Below are 19,640 nucleotides of genomic sequence, written 5' to 3'. Positions count from 1 at the left end.
TTTTTAAAAAATGATACAGCAACAATTTTGATAACTGTCATTGTGATATCAAGCAAAAAGACCATAAAACCCACTGATCCAGCATCTAGTTTTGTCAATCTTCTATGGTAGTAAGGTGAATGTCTTTGGGTGTTGGACTGTCAGACAAAACAACCATTTTTGAAAAAGTTAAGTTTTCTGACATTTTATAGACTAACTGAGGAAAGTTATGTTCAGAATATCTATGGAAGAATGCTCCCAGTGAAGGTTTATTGTGAAATGAATGTATTTTCCTGAGTAACGCACAGATCAGATGCTGTGAACAACAGGTGTCATTTACCTCCATTGTACTGTGGTGTCGGGGGGGGGGTTAACCTCAGTAAATAAATAAAACCAGCACTGATGGATACTGCTATAGGTACATGGGAATATGTTCCTTTGTATTTGCTATATGTGATGTGCTTCCTACTTTAATAGTAGAGCAGCACAAGATTTAATGTGCTTTTTGTTTCAATCAATGTAAAAGACCGCACTGCCATCTGCTGGCACACTTGTGATAGATATCTGAACGGCTTATGTCTTAATATTTAGACAATAATTTTTCATACACTTTAAATGATTCATTTTAACATTTTCTCACACAAAATAAAAAGTCTTGCTGAGTCTTGCACTAACCCCCAGGTCCTGGACATTGGGATAAACCCTCAGGCCAAGAAGGGAAAACAGGGAAAGATGAGGAGATACGGTGGTAAACCACAGTTGGAATCTGAAGTGATGAAACAGACATTTGTGACATCAGTAGGGTTTCCACCGTCTCCCAGCTGCCAAGTCCTCTCAGTGGTGCAGTCTAGTGGCTCTTTGATGCTCCTGCATCTACACAACCAAAGAAGGACAAGATGAGACGGCTCTCAGTAAGCCTACATGACATTCATGAAAATGTGTGTGTATGTACAGTATATAAATGTACAAAGTGAGATATGATTAGTATGAAATATTGAGTTTGGAAGATTTTTGTGAGCTAAAGGTCAACAAAGGTGCTGTCTAATATTTGATTTACTCACAAATGGAGGAATGCAACACTGTTCAGCAAGATTTCTTGTAAAGGAATTTATCATTATGCATTCATATCAGTATTCTTGGAACTATTTTTGACGTCTGCTGGTTGGAAATGTGCTCTGTTATAACAGTGGCAGTGACACATGTTGGGTCAAGCAGGCTTTCCTTGTATGTAATATTAATAAACCCCAATAAAGCCCGTTATAAACTGAGTGTATGTTGCCATACTTACTCATATTATAAAGTGTCTGATCAGCAAAATCACAAATATCTTATATATAAATATATTTTCTCTCTTAGCCCAATTAATATTAAGGAAAGTGTGCAGAGAAGATACAGTAAAATGCAGCGATATGGTTATATTTATAATAGTACAATCACAGCCAGATAAAATCAGTGTAACACCTTTAAAACCTGTAAAACTGAACAAGATGGAGCCACCATGTCATCTGTTTTACCCATATTGTTATTGTTTCAGTAGCATTCACACTGACCCTCTTATTTCTCGGTCAGGTTACATTTGTGAGATTATATATGGAGGCGATGGCCAATATTCTGCATTCGGTAAATGGCTGTAAATCATCATCATCAACAACAACAACAACAACAACAACAACAAAAAAGCAGCACAAGTTGGATAAAGGTTTCAACTTTAACGTCACGACGTTGGTTCTCTTTGATTGGATGATCAACGTCTCGCGCTCATTAACTGTCCACGACAGAATTTGGCGCCTCCATGTTTAACTTCCGCGTGCACGTTCTTGAATCCGTCACCTGTACGAGTGAGCGAGGAGCGGCAGGTCATTTCAGTTGGCTGATTAATGAGCGTAATTTAGTGCCGTTACAGTTCGGTAGAGCACCGATATTACATTCAGTTGAATGGTATCCTCTTAAGGTAACGTAATGCTTAGCTTTTAGCTTTCATAAAGGATGAGTAACGTTAACAAACGTTGCTAGCTCCCATTAGCTAACGTTAACAGTTAGCGTCAGTGTTGACCGTTGAGAACCTCCATCACTGTTTATGTCCGAGTTTGAGTTAACGTTAGCTGGACGTTGGAAACCGTTTGTTGTCTGATTCAGTGACGTTTGCAACTTAACAACTTAAAATTACGGTCACTAAGCGCATTAATTAAATTAATTAAATGTAATTAAATTTAAATGTAAATTAAATGCTCTTTAGCTTAAGTTAGGTTAACTACAAAGTGTTACGGCTACATTGGTGGAACTGACTGAACTTCAGCTAACCATAAGTTAATTTAACGTTAACGTTAGCTAACTCCCATAACAAGTAAATAAACAGTCTCTTTCCAACTTTTAGCTTTGTTCCAGTAAAATGAAGTGTTTTTAAATTTAGGGAACAATCCATATTGTATGTAACGCTACATGCAATATAGATTATAACATTTGGCGTGTGCTGACCGATAGTTTGAAACCGAAGACATTGATTATTTTGAGGATGCCGCCATTTAAGTTAGAGCATTACAGAAAAGACTGGTTTTATTTAGATCACTCTGACAAATTGGATGTCTTGGGAAATCATTTGTTCTCTTTTATCTTTGAATTTAACCCTCTGTGGGTTTGAGAATAGCTTGTCTCCACAATATGAGTTTATGAAGATAAACCCCCCCCCCCCAGTAGTGTGTGTGTCTGTGTGTGTGTGTGTGTGTGTGTGTGTGTGTGGAGTCTTTTCTGACTTAATTGGTGTGAGATTTAGTGTTTGGGTTTAGAACTGAAACTAATTTTCTAGATTAATTGATAAATCGTTTGATCTTTCAAATGTAGTGTAATAGTGTAATACATGTCCATTCCAGTCCAAGGTGAGGTTGTTAAATGTCTCTTTTTGTAAGTACAAAACTTAAGATATTCATTTAATGTTATATAACACGGAGAAAAACATTAATCCCAATATTTAAGAGGTTGTAAACCTGTTCTGCTGTTTTTGCATGAATAATTGCACAATAGATTCATAGATTATCCAAAATAGTAGGCCATACGTTTTCTGTCAAACAATCAGTCTCCTAATTGCTGCTCCATTTGGGTTAGTCGTGTACTTCTTGAGGCCTCTATGAACACATTGTGACCTAAACCAGCAGTGTATTTTTACACAGTCAGTCTGAACATGCTTTAAAATAGAATAACGAGGCCCCAAACCAGATTAGGATCCAAAGTGAAAAAGAAAATTGCTATATAATTTACTACATATTACTATAGAAAACCTATAGTGATGTATTTTTCCACCTCAGTATGTGTTATCTTAAAGCCTTTTTGAGGAGCCAGTAAATGCCCATTCTCTTTTGTCAATAGCTCAGTAGATGATACAGTGTGAGACTGTATGTGCTCTCTGTTTCAGACCCTGGGCTTTATGTGTAGACTAAGACACTGGACATGGCGGAAAAGATCCACGGTAAGAGCAAAAGCCATGTTTAGAAGTTGGACTGATGGGTTTGAGTTATTAGAGGGAGAGTCTTGTTGGCTCTTACGTAAGATCTAATGAACAGAAATATCTTTGCTTTGCTTGAAACAATTGATTATGAGCTACTAATGAGTACAGCTATTTAATTTAATTATAAAAGTAAAGTATTTTAAGTACATCTAGCTCAAATTATTATTTTTTATGCCATTTGTTAAATTATGAGCTTACTGGAGGCAATCAGCTGATTATTTGATTTGTGTTTTTTTTTTTATCAACAGACATGGATGAAAAAGCGCACACGAAGAGCACAATTTTCAATAGGCTCAAGCCAGCCAAACGAGTACACTTGAAACCTCTTTCAGTGTATTCAAGGATGATCACTTGTGACCAGAAGGCCACTCCGACTCAGTTTTGTAATCCATTCATCAATTTTAAAATTGAATTAAAGAACGATGGTGATAAAAAAAGGATATTAGATGATTCAAGTCCCGATGAGGGTTATGAAACCCCAGCAAAAAAGCCCTTTAGTCCAAATGCTTTGTCCCCAGACCTCGGGTGTTTCTTGGACTACTCCAGCCCCACTGCAACAGAGGACTCTATGTCCCCTTTTGCCATCTCTAAGCCTGCATTGTTAAATGACACACAAGCTTTGACAAGCAAAATAAAACAAACTGTGAGCTGTCAGCTACACTCGGAGCATGTGGAGTGTGGGTCCTCAACAGAGCCACGGGATAATAAGGGGGGTGTACCACTCAGTCTGAAGTGTGAGAAGGACCTCTTAAATGTTGCACCTGCCTTCGACTGTGATGTAGACGACATCTTGTGTCTCAACCCCGTGGTCACTTCTACTCCCTTGGGTACTTGTGCTGCGGGAGGACCGTTGGAGTCTGTGAACTCGCCTGTGGAGTCTTTAGAAGGTGATGTTGGAGAAGCGTGGAATATTGGTCTCCCCATATTTGAATCCTCTCTGTGTCACAACGTCACAGTGAAGTTGAATGCTAGTGGGCAGAGTAGACAGGTGTCAGAGGAGGTTAAGGGCAGTCACACGGGTCTGGTCACACTCAGCGGAGATGAATCCACTTTGGACACCAGTTATGAAACTACATTACCTCTCCAAGTACAGGTGAGCTGTTCTGATGTGGTCTTGCACACATACAGTTAAGTCTGTGGAGCTAATTTTTCTTCACTGTATAGTGCGCATACTGTATGTTCACACACATAACCTCTGTGCTTTTTTTTCAAGGTGAAGTCAGTTATAGTGGCTCCCAAGCAGCAACCCTCCAGCAGTAAACCAGCAGCACATCCTCTGCCAGGGCTGAATGCTGCCAAAGGTGACAGCAGTGCCAGGATTCAAAGGTACTGTACTCATCTGTCACCACTAGGGGGAGCAGTATGACCATATAAAACACAGTGTGGAAGTTTTGGCCATGCTGAACTGTTGAGAGGGCAACTGTGTCTATCCTAGATAATATTTTTCCCTGCCTGTCTTTGTCATCAGTGTCTATTGGCTAAAATTTTTTTGAGTATGATTTGGTTTTGCTATACTGGTAGATTGCTGTCTAATACATGAGACGACTTGTACAGCTGAATGTGTTCAAGTGTGCTTGTATAGAGGTGTTGTCTTTTTCAGGCCGGTGGTCCTCGACAGGGAGGTGGAGCGGGACAAAAGGCTATATCTCCAGTCGGTCACCAGACACCTGAATGGAGCAGCTCAAGGTATGGCACTGCGACTAAATGGTGTGCAGTTTGTTTCATAGACTGTCGTTCTTGTGGTTTTGAAGGTCATCTCTTTTTCCATCCCTCCTAAATTCAGTATAAATATATTTTTATTTTTAAATCATATGTGTTTCCTGTAGATGTCATGACTGAGCTGCTGAAACTGATGAGCCATGTGGCGGACCAGACACCAGCCAGTTACGACAAACAGTGGCAGCATCCCTCTGACCTCACCCGCAGGTACATTATTCTCTTTGGGTTTCTTTAGTTATAAAGAGGAGAGGATTTAAAGACACACTTGGACACACTGCTTGTGTCTGCAGTGCAGGTGCTTTGTGGAACGTCTTGCCTTTTGTTTTATTTTTTTCTGCGCCCATCTAAACAGGTTAGAGTTTACACTGCCTGCGTGAGCCTTGGATGCGGCTGCAGCGATGCTTCACTAGAGATGTCTCGCAAAAATAGACAGTGAAAAGGATCTATTCATAGTCATATCAACATTATACCAGCCACACATACATCCTTTCTCTACAGTTTCGATGTCTATAACTGTAGAAGATGAAAAGATTTTTTTTAACTCCTCCACCTCCTGTAGGGCTGGCCCCAACTAAAGAGTTTCCTAGTTGACAAATAATTGTTAGATAAAGGCAATAGTCGACTAGTTATCGCACATGTATGACATTGATTTAATTATTGAAAATATATATATTTTAACAGCTGCCTGTGAATGATAAAAGAAAAAGTGTTAATGATTCTGAATGTGTCAGAACAGCCAGCAAGGAGACATTTAGTTATTTATTTCAGCCCAGTATAGCATCACACAAGACTCCTTGTTCAAAACAGAATAAAGAACTTCCATCTCCACAGAAACAAATACTCGCAGACTTATCGATATGATGGATGATGTAAAGCGACAACAGTTACTTAAATATGAACTCACTGCAAACTCGATCCTTTTCCTCTTTTTCATTCCTCTCCTGTCGCTGCCTGAACCCGCCGTGTCGCCATCGTCCTGGTCGGAGCCGCTGTAGATCAGCTGACCTCCGTTGAGGCTGTGAGCCCATGTCAGTTGTGTGCTCCTTGGCAGTATTCCCCACTGGGTCCCCCGCTCCTATGCTAATAGTGTTTAAACTCCCAGTGTTACAAGAGAAAACATCCATGTTGCAACAATCCCCTTATACTTTTGTACTCTTCTGAGCAACTAACGGTTAAGTTGACTATTAGGGTGCGGCCCTAAATGTTTCCTGTATCCATTTCAGATTTAAGGTTCTTCAGTGTTTGTTTGGACAGACTCCATTCATTTGGCTAACCTTGTATTTTGAAGTTAACCTCAATGTAGAATTGAGATGGGGCTGGCTGCAGCAGAACCGCTCTGTGTGAACACCACGGGCGTGCACTGCTCACTCGGGCTGTGTCCAAGCCGTTAAAGCAGATTTTTTTCAACCAACATAAAATGTGTTGCTCTGGATTTGTGCTTACTTTCAGGAACTACCAACAGCGGTTTCAAAACATCCAGCCAAAAATGTCCCTGCATGAATGGCAGGCTAAGAATGGAGCAACTCACAAGCGCTTTGCCAGAGTCCCAAAAATTTTTGAAAGGAGTCAATTTCCCTAAATTGGGATTGTAGACAATTTCATTGTGAACAAATTGCACTTACCTTCTAAATCTAATCTAATTTTTCTTTCTTTGTTTGATTTTTGGTGTGTATTTTTGCTTTGTCAGTTTTGACTCTTGCTTTCTATTTTTCTTTCAACTATGCATGTCCCTGTATATAAATCTTAATGCATGTTTTAAGTGGTTTTGGTGTTCTTGAAACTGTGCCTGTTTTAATGTTTGTTTAAGTGTGTTTTGTACTTCTATTGCACTACTACTTTTTGTTGTTTTGAGTACTAATGTATTTAACATTATTTGAACCACCAGGCCTGTACTGTAGTTTGTTATTGTTCCTGGATCACTCTGAGAATGAGCAGCTGGCAGAAGGAAAACTTTAGCAGACATATTTCCCATCCCTGTGCATCAAGACTATTGTATTGGTTGGAGGGTGAAAGGTGGATTTTAAGGTATAGTGTATGTCAAAACAGAGTAATGTATTGCGCAAGCCTGGAAATGTTTATGAACAGGTTGTAGTCCAGCCCTGCATACAAACCTCCAGAGATATATGTAAACTGCCATCCCTGAACATTGAAAGTGATCTAAAAAGTAATTCAATATTTGTAACTCAACAGTCAAAAGAACTTTACATTTCTAATGTGATTTAATAGATTTTATATGGGGACAGACAGAAATGGTTAAGTTTTGTGTTCCATACGTTGGCGTGGTGTTAGCTAGAAGTGTTTGTTCATCAAGGTCAGTTCACCCACATCATATAAACATTTTTCAACCATACCTTAAATTGTAACAGGGAATTATGTCCATGACTAATCTGGATTATCCAGACCTCTGGGCATTTTAACTACTAAATTGGTTAAATGGTCAAATGTTTTCTGTGATTTGTGAGAACTGACCCTTTAATTGTAAAGCAGCAGTGGCCGGAGTGTCCTCTGAGCTGCTTGGAGGATTCTCTGCACTGTGGTTTCATTTAAACCCTGTAACATTGTGAAAAAAGTAAAAAGTACCACAGGCGCTGATTGGTGAGTCGGCGCCCCGAGAGTCAGAGCAGGTCTGTGTTTGTGTGGTGGCGAGACACTGCTGCTGATAATGTACTTACAATACAACCTAGCCTGTTCATCTTGGTTACCCCATGGAGCCCAAATACATGGACCTCATCAGCGTGGGTCCTGTGCGTTGAATAATGCAGGCTTTAAAAGTAATCCTGTCTGTACAGTTGGTGGGGCAGCCTGTCCCTGGCCAGCCATCCAGAAGGCAGGTGTGTCGGTGAAGGCCTCGTGACACACACTGTGCACACTGCTGCGCACGTGTGAAGCCGAGCAGCCACAACACCTCTACACTTTCTAACAATGTGCCCGTCCAAAGTCAGGAGGGCAGCGAGGAAGCTGTTTGTGTTTACACGCCTCACAGTTCTTCCTCGGCTGTGCTTGTCGAAACAGACTGCTCTACCAAAAACAAGAGACCACGAGAGATCGAAGGCAAGCATGTCCGCTACAGAATCCCACCGCCTCATTCTGCTGCTCAGGCCAACCGTTGCTCTTGCATTGATGCATAGACAAACAAACATAATCTAATGTGGGGTTTGAGTAAGATCTAAGTGATTTGTTGTGTTTTGCCATTTAAGTCTCATTGATTTCTAACTCATTACAAATTCAGGCACGTTTTCTTACACAAGGTGCTGACTCGACAGTGAATGTAGTTGCCTGAAACCATGTTGTTGGGAGAATTTTTCAGGAGGATTTTAGCCTTTCTCAGGAAAAACTCCATTCTTCCCCAGTAACAGTAAGATGGCCAATTGTATCTGTGCTTTTTTTTTTTTTTGATGGAGAAAACTCTTGACAGTTGAAGCCTGGTGAAGAGATTCACATGTATTATTCACAAAAAAAAAACCCTGTTCTTGGATTCTGTAAAACTGTTTGCTTGGAAAGAACATTTCACCACTCTGAACTCTTATTTTTGTCCAGAACGGTTTTGACAGCCTCGTGTTTTGTTTTGAATCTTACTACTTAATGTTTCTAATTAAGATCAAACACAGACTTTTGTGGAAAATATTAGGTATCTTTTATTTTATTTAAGCATACACAAGTAAGCATACACCATATCCTTCATAACTGAAGTTGTGTAATCTTGTGCATAATAGTTAAACCATGCTAGCCCTCATTAAGCAATGACTGCTGTACACTTCATACAATGAATATAAACATGATAGCACTAATAAAGCAGTTCATTTTTCTAAACCATGCTTCTTTGTGGATCTCATTCCTATATTTCAAGAACCCAAAATGAAATAGTCCAACTTCTCTGTAATATCACAATGATGCATTCCAGTTTCCAGGCATGTTTCTAGTCTCATACAAAATACACATTGTGTAAGTTGTTTTGAAAAATCCAGTCTCTTTACTGTCTTGTTGCAAAATAGTCCGTTACTGCTACCGAACGTACAGTATTTTACATACAGTAGCACGAGGAAACGCCTCGGGCCTCTCAAAGAGAAACAAAGTCCTCAGTGTGTTGTTAAAAGAGTGATTTGCCACCACAGGGCTGAAGTGGAATGTTGAGTTGGTACAGTCGTCCCCATTAGTCGAGTGTGATTAAGGAAAAAGATTTTTCATCTGTGTTGGAAAGCTTAAAACCTCTTCTGACCAGAAACGCCAATGGTGGCTACAGCTATAAATAACTAGAACCCAGTCTTCAGCAGTAGGAACAGTTCAGACGTCCCTGCACTCCCACCACCAGGTATAAAATATGTGGACTCTGGTTAGGTACCCAGATGACTGCCATTAATTAACCCAACATGCACGACCTCTGTGTAGTTCTTGAACGTGGTCAATTCCACTGCTATGTAAAACCAAACAGGTGTTTACCATCAAACTGAGGCTGCTGGATTATCTCTGTGTAGAAGAGCTCACTCAAACATTACTTGTCTGCAGACTCGTACTCATTTTGGGAATTATTTCCTTTTGTTTCCAAGAGTTGAAAGAGAAGATCAATATAACTCATACTTATGCTACTGTGTGTAGCTGGAGGCTGTAGCTGGTTAGCACAGTTGTAGCTTAGCATAAAGACTGGAAACTGAAACAGCTGGCCTGCCTCTGTCCAAATGTAACAAAAGCCCTCTTTCCATGCTTTATGGTAAGCTAGCCAGCTGCTAGCTGTAGCTTCATATTTATTGTAGAGGTATGTGAATGGTACTGATCTTTTTTGTATAACTCTGCAAGACAAGCGAATAAACGTATTTCCCAAAATGTCCTTTAACAGTAAAGTTGGACAAAAATCTGCCACAAAAGTGGATGTTCACAGTAGCCCTACATTGAAATCAGTATTAAGGAATACACTATGTACAGTAGCAACATAGAGGAGTGTGCCATAAGTTGCAGTTTATAATACACTCAATTTAGAAGTTTAGTTAAACCTCTGACCGCTTTAAATGTAAACCTCTTAAGTTTGACTAATTTAAGCAACCGTAGAGGAGGAAAGAAAATACATAATTACCTACAGGGAATGTCGTTGAGAAATATATTGTTGGCAAACTTATAACATGGCCCTAGTTCATCCCAGGAGACAGTCATCATCACCCTTTACTGTGTGGATGGATGCCTATTGATCGGGGTGCCAGCTACTGGTGAGGTGTTCCTGGGGGAAAAAATGGATTCAACCTTTGACCGCAGGGGTTTTCGGTGAAGTGCTGATCACTCTGGGTAAAGAGCAGCACAACACCGTCTCAAGGCTTCACCAAGTTTTTTCCTGGGAACAGCCAGAGAGGCCCCTGCGACTTCCTTTCTCCCTTTCTTCACCCTTTACTTACCCACTCTCCTCTCTGGCATGAACCAGTGCTCATTGGAGGAGTGCAAGCTTGAGCTTTCCCACTCTTATTAAAAGAGGAAGTAGTGGGAGAGGAAGGCAGGGAGTGATAGAAGCCATCGTTCTTCCCACGCCGTTAAAATACCTAACCTTCACCTCTCTCTCTTAACTACCTTCACTGCCTCTCTTCCACCACATGTGTATTTGTCTGCGTTGACAATAAATGACGAGCCAGGGTACCACGGACTGAGACGGAGTCCGTGCAGCAGAAGAAGGAGCTTATGTGTTTATCATTCTATCTCATTTGTGTGATTATTTCTCATTTTCTTATTGCACAAAAACAACACAGTGACAGAATGTAATAGAAATACATAATAATAGAGGAAAAAGCTCATTAATGAAAGCAGTGTATTAACAAAAAAAAAAACACCCACATTTTCACCAGTAGCAGTTCCCTTTTACATTAGGAGTCTATACATTTGCCACATTAGTCATATTTCACTAAAGGCTCTCTAAACTGACACCACCGAACAAGAATTAAATATAAAATGTATTTACATATTCAATTTAAACCTCATCTGTCATGTTTCCTTTTACTTTGCACACACATTTAAATATCATGTGAAAGCTAATGAATTTGACACAAATGTGAGATACGGGGCCTTCCGTCTCATTAGACAAATCATAAGATATAATTATTTTTAAGGCAGCACTACTGAGTTTGAATCAGCCCTCAAATACACCGTTCGAAAAAACAAGTTCCCTCACAGTATACAGCGCACATTACCATATGGCGACAGATGATCCCTCATCATTGTTTTTAGCCTCTTATACATGGAGTTTCAACACATTGGAAAAAGTCTTGATAGAAGCCCTTCTGTTCAGGATGTCACAAGGATGTCTCAGGGTTGAAGGCTGGGCTCATAAAAAGTATTTTTTTTCTCTCCATGCTCTCCATCAGAAACTGAGTTTTTACAACAGCGCTGAAAGACTTTTCTCTGAGAGTTCAGGAGAGGGATCACCTGTTAATGAGGCTCAGGATTAATTCCCTCATATTAGATGTGCAATTTGTTCATCTGTTATCTGAACATTGCATGCTGGGAGGTGGTGTTCTGGATGAAGAGGCTACAGAGTTTGAGTCCTTGCTTGCATGCTTCTCCGAAGGCTGTTATTGCTGATATAAGGGATCTCTTCGGCGTCTCTCCATAGAGTCCAGCCCCCTTTTAAAGTTCATTAATTAGATGAATGAACTCCATTATGGCAGTTCTTTTTCCTCCCCAGAATGCTTTGAAATTCATCACCCTCAAAGAGAAAGACACAAGGAAATACTAAAGGGCTCATCCTGGATGTGGAATGTAACATTTCAGGAACCTATAATAACAAAAGCAAGTGTGAGCAAGATGATACCGAACCCGGTCTGTAGATGGACTTCACTGTACGTATGTGTTCACATCAGAGACGCCTTTCAGTGCGAGTGATGAGTTTTCCAACAAGACTGGGTGATTTAACTTGGTGGTGAGCCGAGTGATCCCTCTAAAGCTGCTCTGGCGTCATTGCAGCACATCTAAGAAATGGCTCTTAATTAGCCAGGTGGAGTCTGGACTCCCTGAGGGGGGAAAACAACATCGCCAACATGAAAACATTTCCCACAGGACGGCAAAGAGTTTCTGCCTGAGGGGGGTTCTAAAAAAAACCAAAAACTTAGGGATACCAGAACAACAGGACTGTTCTGGTGGTAGTTTGTTAAAAGTCGAACTACAGTAATACACTTGAGTGATATACAGTGTTAACGTAGAATACAGGATGTGAAGAAAATAAGGTGTTGAGGATGCGATTAAAGTACAGGGGACCATTTCAACAAAGTGGATGCATCTCTGTGCCACCCAGGAAGGACAGATGTCCAGGTTTGTGGTAACGTGAGGAGAGACTGTGAGAAGCAAAAGGTGACAGAGGGCGGGAGAAAGAATGAAAAGGTCTCTGGCTCTGCTCATCAGCTTTGGTCCCTGGAGTTGGTTTATCTGCAGACTCGCCACCGGAGCAGTTTGGCCCTAATCTCTGCGGCCCCATGGTACAGTAGTTATTGAGCACGATGCAGCCACTGAACTCTCTGCAGCTGCTCCGCCGCCGACTCTGCTCTCAGACCGGAATCGACCAGGCCTTGCCTGACCCCCGTAGTCCTGCAGCTTTGCTTCAGTGCCGGGCCCCTTGCCAAAGGAGAGTAAGTGCCGCCGAGGGGCCCAGAGTCCCAGAGTCCCAGCCTCATCCTGACAAGCAGATGGGCTTAAAAAAAGGGCCCGCTTGTTTGTGAGAACACAAAGTCTTTTGGATAAAGAGAAGACGTCCTGGCAGTCACACCTCAATGATGTTGACAGATGGCATCCTATTGTTGTTGTTGTTGTTGTTCTTGGGGTACTGTGGGAGGGAAGAAGAACATGACAGGTATGAGAAGGCTGGTGGACTCACAGGAATCATACAATAGACTTCTTCAATGAGCATGAGGATGCCTCTGTACTGTTTTATTGATGTCTTACGAGAAAGTGAACAGAATAAAGATTTGTTTCGACTTTTGTTTTCTGCACTGTTCTGAACACAAGAGATGGATATGTACATGGGGCCCTGTGCGCTGATCAAAAAAAGAACTGATTAGAAGCCATGATTTGTGTGTGTTTGCTGTTTTAAAGGCATGCACATAATAGGGCCATGTTGCAGCAGTCGTTTAGCTGAAGCCTGAAGCTGATGTTCAGATGACAGTGTCAGTGGAAAAACGTCTACAAGTGAGCCGGGACCATTCACCTGCCCGGAGCCGCTGAGGGGTGGGGGCACCCTGGGGGGGAGGAGAGGGGTGGGTTATACCTTACTGCGCAACAGCCCACCCGTCGGATGTTCAGGAGTGCTGCACTCAGAGGAGTTTTTGGCTTTGTCCTTGTTGTTGTTGGGCTCGTTGTCTTTGATTATGTCATACTGGCGACAGAAGAGAGCAATCACACCTGGGAGGAGAGGCAGAAAGTATTCATCATCAGCCAACTCTGGTTATCCTCTCAACACAAATTGATGCACCTGATTTTGAGAGCAACAGCAGGGGGTTTCGTGTTATTTTCAGTCAGATTACCAGAGAAACGCTGTGTGTGAAGATGTCTGATCCTGGTTCAATAAACATTATTGTTCTCACCTGCCCACATGATAAGTACCACCACGATGATGATGAGCTCTCCTGCCCTCAGCTGGGTGGTCTGGCCCACTTCCTCCATCGTCACTTCGTCTAAAGGAGTCAACGGGCAACATGATTATCTGACTGTTAGTTGAAGTGGATTAAGATCGACCAAAAAATGTCAAATTCTGTCAAATTACTGAAAAAGAAATGATTTATCATCTATCATTGAATAAGACAGAAGGAGTTTGCTCCTGACACATACATTCATTAAAATGTCCCATTCTACCGCCTGACTGTAAAAGAGCCAAGGTCAATGTGCTGAACTGATCTTCATCAGACACCGTTATTACCAGCAACGTTTTCAATTATATTTTTTCTTGATGTTGCTACTATGACAGTATTGTCCACTGTCTCACTGTCTTTAGAGGACTTTTCTGCCAGAAGTTTGGATAATTTCCCTTATACATGCATAGCCTGTCATAAAGTTTTGGGATCATTTTCTGCTTCTATTGAGAGTTTCTGAGTCTTAAGGCAAGCCGTCCTTTGGAAGATGAGGAGCTGCTAATTTGCAGCAAAAACGGCAAAATTATACAACATATCAGCAAAGTGTTTTGCTATAAAATCAGCATTTTCACTGAGTCTAATGACTGACACTTCAAGCATGCTGAGCTCGGAGGCATATCAGTCAGCATCAGTGTGTTTATGCAGTACAAGTCTCTTGTAATAAGAACTGCCAGGTTGCTCTATCACAGCATGAGCACACAAATCCTGTGCAAGAACAACTTTGCATCAACCGTCTCCTCAGAGGTGAAACGGCTGACAGATCAGGGTGTTGTGATCAGAGAAGAGGTTTGTATTTTGAATAGCTTCAAAGTTCGTGACACGGCTGATATAACATTCAGATATCAAACAGAAAACAACCTCTGATATCCATTTCTTCCTCTTATGGTAATTACAGGACTGTGCTACAATTATTAGGGAAGGAGGAGGGTCATGTAGTTTTTCTTTGAGAAAGCAGGGGAACGTGTTTTAACTTGTCACCATAAATTTAGATTTTATTTCAGCCTTTCCTTATGAGACTAATTCTACACAAAAACATCAAATAGTTGCACATTTTAGCTTTAGGGTAGAGAGACAGGTGGTGGAAGAAGTATTCAGATCCTGAAGTAAAAGTATCAATACCGCATTGAAAATACTACAAGTACTGTAAACCTCCTGCATTCAAAACCGTACTTAAGTAAAAGCATGTAAGTATTATTATCAAAGTGTACCTACAGTATCAAAAGTAAAAGTCATTCTGCAGGAGATGATTTCAACAAACATATTAAGATTTAAATGACATGATAACATCTTAAATAATTTATTTGTTGCCTCTTTTAGTTGTCAAGGAAAGGGTTCAAATAAATGATGAATAATGCAGGGGAGGGTGGAATATAAGACTCATATAAGACTTTTGTCTTGCTTGGCATATCTGCAAACAGCAAGCTGCTTTAAGTTTGATTGTGTATATTTGTAGGAGATGCAGATTGCAACTGTGTTTGATGAACTGGGAATGACAACGGTCTGTGAAGTGTGTAAGAGAAACTACAGAGGCCACAAAAAAAAAAAAAAAAAGTGAACAACCTGAGTTCGGTTTGTGTGTTTTGGGCTACAGTAGAAACATAGTGGTTCAACATGGCGGACTCCATGGAAGGCGACCCGTGGCATCTGTAGATAAAAACATCTAATTCTAAGGTATGGAAAACACAATGATTCCTATTTTAGGTGATTAAACAGAACATACCTATGAATATTATATTCCATTTCTGCTAATAGATCCTCCTAAATGCTACACCCTGGACCTTTAACTCCTTAGGGTCATAATTTGATAAATTCTTTAACTTTTTTACCATTTTCAGTTCAGTTTTAAGTTATGCCTTTGCTTCTGCTGTATTAGTGGTAATTACCAGCCAGTCTGAGAGTTCTGTTTCTCCTCACCTCCACAGTTATGGTGATCCTTTTACCACCAAGCCCAGCAGCTCTAGGAGGGATAAGAATATTCTCTGTCTTTTTTTCCCCAACTTCTTAGCGCACGTTGTTGTAGAGCACCAACAGACTTCACTGAACTGTCCTGCTCCGTCATTTTATCCATTCATGGACATACTCTTTTATTTTAGACACTTGCACTTCAAGGTCTATATCCTTGCTCATGAGATCTTGAACTTCCTCACACAGTTTTTGAGGGCTGGTGTCTTATTCCCTGAATGTTCTGTGAATCGAGTGCATTTACCCGTTCAGATCTCAGTCTATACTTTATACATCCATGAGGGATACTGGCACTTGTCAGCTGGTTTTCTCCCTTCGCCATTATGTGTTAAATTACAGGTGCAGCAATGTAACGGCAGGGATCTGTACACTAGCACAGGTGCTGATAAGGACCTTGGTTGCAGCAGGAAAGAAAGTGATGATTTTCAAAAGACTGACTTCATACAGGCAGGCATTTTAAACCACATAAATGCAGGCAGACACACGCATACATAGAGATGTGTTGTGCGTGATCACTAATAGGCCTGATTCTGTGAGCGCCTGCTGGAGTCAAAAGATCATAGCGAGGCAGAACATGAAGAGAATAGTTAAGGCTTCATTGAGGCCACTGGGGATCCTGCGTACTACAGCGCGATGGAGAGATAAAGCATAGAAAAACAGGATCAACTCACACCAATTAGACTCCATCATCTCTGAAGCTGTATGACCATGAGGAGAAATACCAAAAGTGAGTGTTTTTTCTTGTTTTTTGCACATGCAGTGGCTGCCTGTAGACACCTGCAGGTTTCTATGGAACAAAGCAACAACCCGCAGTAACGGTTTCTTGCACTGCTGAGTGTTGTGGAAGTCAGGCTTGATCTAAAGTTCACCGCAGCGTACAGAACTTCTATCCTTTTATTAGATGCAGTGGGTGACATTTGGAGGGCCCAGTGTGGCAGGAACCTCACGCTCCAGTAGCTTTTAGCAACAAGCAATTCTGCAGATCGATCGGCCTCTGTTGCCCAGTATTAACTAATCAAAGCACAACAGCCCAAAGCGCCTGACACTGTTTCCAGCCGGCCTCACTGGGGCTAACTGGTCAGCTGTAACTCCTCTGATGCATGCTGACAACTCGCTGGACGAGGCTCTGGGTTTTATGAATGAACAGCTTTAAAGTTAGTTGGAGTGTCACTTTAATACATACAGAAACAGGCTGTAAACATGACAATCTGTGGTTTTTGTTGAATAATAGCTGGGTGCACTACATTATACAGAGACCAAACCTGAGCACAGAGAGTGTATCTTGCAACCTGTGCTGTAGCTGGAGTAAAGCACAATAGAAGTGCACAGCAGGGACCAGGATTATAAAAATACTGAGGCCATAAATCCAAGAAGCAACCTGGAAATTCTGTACAGTTTTTCTTTATATTTGGATATTAATTCATTCAGCTGTTCTTTTATGTTTTTTGTTTGTTCATTTTAAACAGCTGTATTTCTCTACATGATGTGAAAAGTGTTTTCCATTCTCCCAGGGATAAATTATGTTGTTGTAAAGTTAATTTATGTATTTTCCTTGTCCTAAAAATGGTCAAATTTAAGGAGAAACATATTAGTATCTGTCATTTGAAAACCCACTTTTTTTAACTTTATAATTGAACTCCCCATATCACCCCAAAAAACAAGTACCAAGGACCAGCTAAGTACAAATTTGTGTGATACTTGTGTGTCTTGATACTTTTACATAAGTAAAGAATCTGAATACGTCTTCCACCAATGTGTAGTGGAGTACATGCCCTCTGTGTCTTCAGTGGTAAAACAGTATGGTAAACTGCCCTCACACAGACATAAGATTGATATGCATCTTCTCATCTCAAAGAAGGGGAAAAAGTATATTTCCCAAAATGCTGAGCGGTTCACTTTAAGGTGCCCAAGCCATGTGCGATTCTTCCTTTTTCTTTAATGTGACTTCAGTGGCCACAGTGGCCCAGGAGTAGTTTTGTTCGTCCAATGGGAGGTATCAGAGATGAGGGATGGGGACATATATTTTCACATACATATCAAACATGACAGAAGAAAGGAAAAACAATTTCCCTATTGGCCAGAGCACTGATAGTATGTAATAAGTGGACAGAGCTTTGGGTCTATAAAGTGAAGCCAAGGTGGAAGTGTCTTAAACCTGCATTCTTGATTTATTGCCTCAGTAAACAGTGACCTAATGAGTTTATGGTCTGAATCGCTAGTTTCAAGTCTTCTTGTATACAGTTCGTTTTGTAAATTATGGTCCCATTTAGAGTAAAATAGATCCTAAAGCAGGATATACTTTAGGGCATGGCTACTTTGTGACTGACAGCTCATTCTCAGTGGGTCCATCCAGCGCAATGCACAAAACTCAGTGCAGGGCTGTGACAAAACACACATAGTTTGTGTGTTTTTTGGGAAGCAGAATTTAATTGTCTGTCACTAGATTTCTTATTATCCTTCTGGTACTTCCTCCCTATTTTCCCCTCTCTGCCAGTCACTCTATTTCCCCCCTTCCTCTATTTCTCTGATTCATCTTCTCTTCCTCCTGTTTGTTTTGTGCACAGGTTGTGTTTTTTTCATCTCTCTAGCTTCCCTTCATCTCCTGAAGCTTAAACCCGCTGTGAAAGAGGAAATTAGAAGGAATATGGAACAATCCAGCATTTTGGGCTCATCCTTTGCTCTTTCCACTGAGATCAACACGATGTGGCAGAACATAAGGGCCGAGCAGTTGAGCGAGGATGGTGAAAAGCTCCCTTTTCTTCTAGGGACGTTTGCCTGTCATATGGAGACAATGGACTAACAGCTGTACTGAGAGACTCTCTCTCCCACACTCTCTACTCTGTGCAATTATCTGCAGTAAAAGACTCTCTTTTTTCATTCCTTTACGCTAACAACACAGGCCATTTCCCATCATTTGGGTTTGTTATCCATTTAATGAAAAGTAAGTTTAGAAATGATTTATCAATTCAACACAACCATATCACCTCAGTTTACATTGATGTTTATGTTCAATTCTCTTGATGGCAGATGTAAAACGATGATAAATTGATATTACATTAACTGATTGTTCTCTTAGGAAGGTCTGAAATAGTGAAGAAGAAAATGATTAGTGATCACCTGTAAAGTATCTGCAAAATAATGCAAAATAAAGTCCTTTGGTATAAAAGCCCAACAAAGCCTGGAGGATATACATATCCTTGTCTCGCTCTTATGGAAAATGAACAATGAATCCTAACAACACTGATTTTCCAATGCATTACAAAATGTAGACTTGAAGAACATCTGTTCATCTGTCATCAAAAGGTTTCATTGTTTCAACATAGCTAAGCTAATTAAACAGACATCCTTGAGCAAGAGCTGCAAATGAGACTGAGAAGTGTGTGCGGCGTTGTGCTAAACTGTGAAGTTGTTGTTGAGTGCGAATGAAGGATGATGAATCACAGTCCTGCTCTCTGTGGAGATTTGCTTTGTGAAATGCGTGCATGGTGGGATATGTGTGGAGGAGCGGGGACATCTTTTTTGCTTTGCAGCGAATAGCTACTTTCACACGCTGTCTGTGTGTGTGTGTGTGTGTGTGTGTGTGTGTGTGTGTGTGTGTGTGTGTGTGTGTGTGTGTGCAGAGCCTGCCAATATGTGGAAATGGATAAGTGAGCCTTCCACATAAAACAAACATCATCAAACATCGAGGCATCTACTGCATTTTGAACCTATGGACAATGCCAGGCAAGCTGTTTCCCTGTGTTTTCAGTCTTTATGCTAAGCTAAGTTTGCTGGCAGTAGCTTTATGTTTAGTGTACAGACATGAGAGTGCTTAGAAAGTTAGTTCAAACCAACGGTCTTTTGTGACATTTCCCTGGAGCACATTTTCTGTAAGAGATTTGTATTGTAGATTT

The 19,640-nt window shown here is 40.8% G+C and overlaps 2 protein-coding genes across 4 annotated transcripts in view; one reads left to right on the top strand and one right to left on the bottom strand.

The window, feature by feature from the left end:
• Window positions 1-1,700: 1,700 nt before the first annotated feature.
• On the top strand, window positions 1,701-9,012 carry LOC127361372 (uncharacterized). The gene is made up of 7 exons (XM_051395942.1): window positions 1,701-1,930; window positions 3,386-3,439; window positions 3,727-4,571; window positions 4,692-4,804; window positions 5,079-5,164; window positions 5,305-5,404; window positions 6,647-9,012. Exons 2-7 carry the CDS (start codon window positions 3,421-3,423, stop codon window positions 6,774-6,776), a joined length of 1,293 nt encoding a protein of 430 aa, XP_051251902.1. The 5' UTR covers window positions 1,701-1,930; window positions 3,386-3,420; the 3' UTR covers window positions 6,777-9,012.
• A 1,953-nt stretch (window positions 9,013-10,965) lies between these two features.
• fndc5a (fibronectin type III domain containing 5a) overlaps window positions 10,966-19,640 on the bottom strand; it is a 28,232-nt gene continuing 19,557 nt past the window's right edge. For 2 of the 3 annotated variants that reach the window (XM_051395951.1, XM_051395950.1), the window contains exons 4-6: window positions 13,741-13,830; window positions 13,425-13,558; window positions 10,966-12,983 (exon numbers count right to left, since the gene is read on the bottom strand). In XM_051395951.1, the coding sequence (XP_051251911.1) occupies window positions 12,921-12,983; window positions 13,425-13,558; window positions 13,741-13,830 (287 nt within the window). In that variant the 3' untranslated portion in view covers window positions 10,966-12,920. Of the gene's footprint in view, window positions 12,984-13,364; window positions 13,559-13,740; window positions 13,831-19,640 lie in introns of all 3 variants that reach the window. The other variant, XR_007884274.1, reaches the window with a different exon arrangement.

This window comes from Dicentrarchus labrax, unplaced genomic scaffold, assembly GCF_905237075.1.
Source record: "Dicentrarchus labrax unplaced genomic scaffold, dlabrax2021, whole genome shotgun sequence".
Taxonomy (NCBI): Eukaryota; Metazoa; Chordata; class Actinopteri; family Moronidae; genus Dicentrarchus; species Dicentrarchus labrax.
This window is presented reverse-complemented; position numbering and strand designations above follow the sequence as displayed.

Excerpts from the sequence above, each read along its gene's own strand:
- LOC127361372 (XM_051395942.1), top strand. Across the intron at positions 4,572-4,691 it reads CATTACCTCTCCAAGTACAG|GTGAAGTCAGTTATAGTGGC; the intron begins GTGAGCTGTTCT and ends TTTTTTTTCAAG. Across the intron at positions 4,805-5,078 it reads AGCAGTGCCAGGATTCAAAG|GCCGGTGGTCCTCGACAGGG; the intron begins GTACTGTACTCA and ends TGTCTTTTTCAG.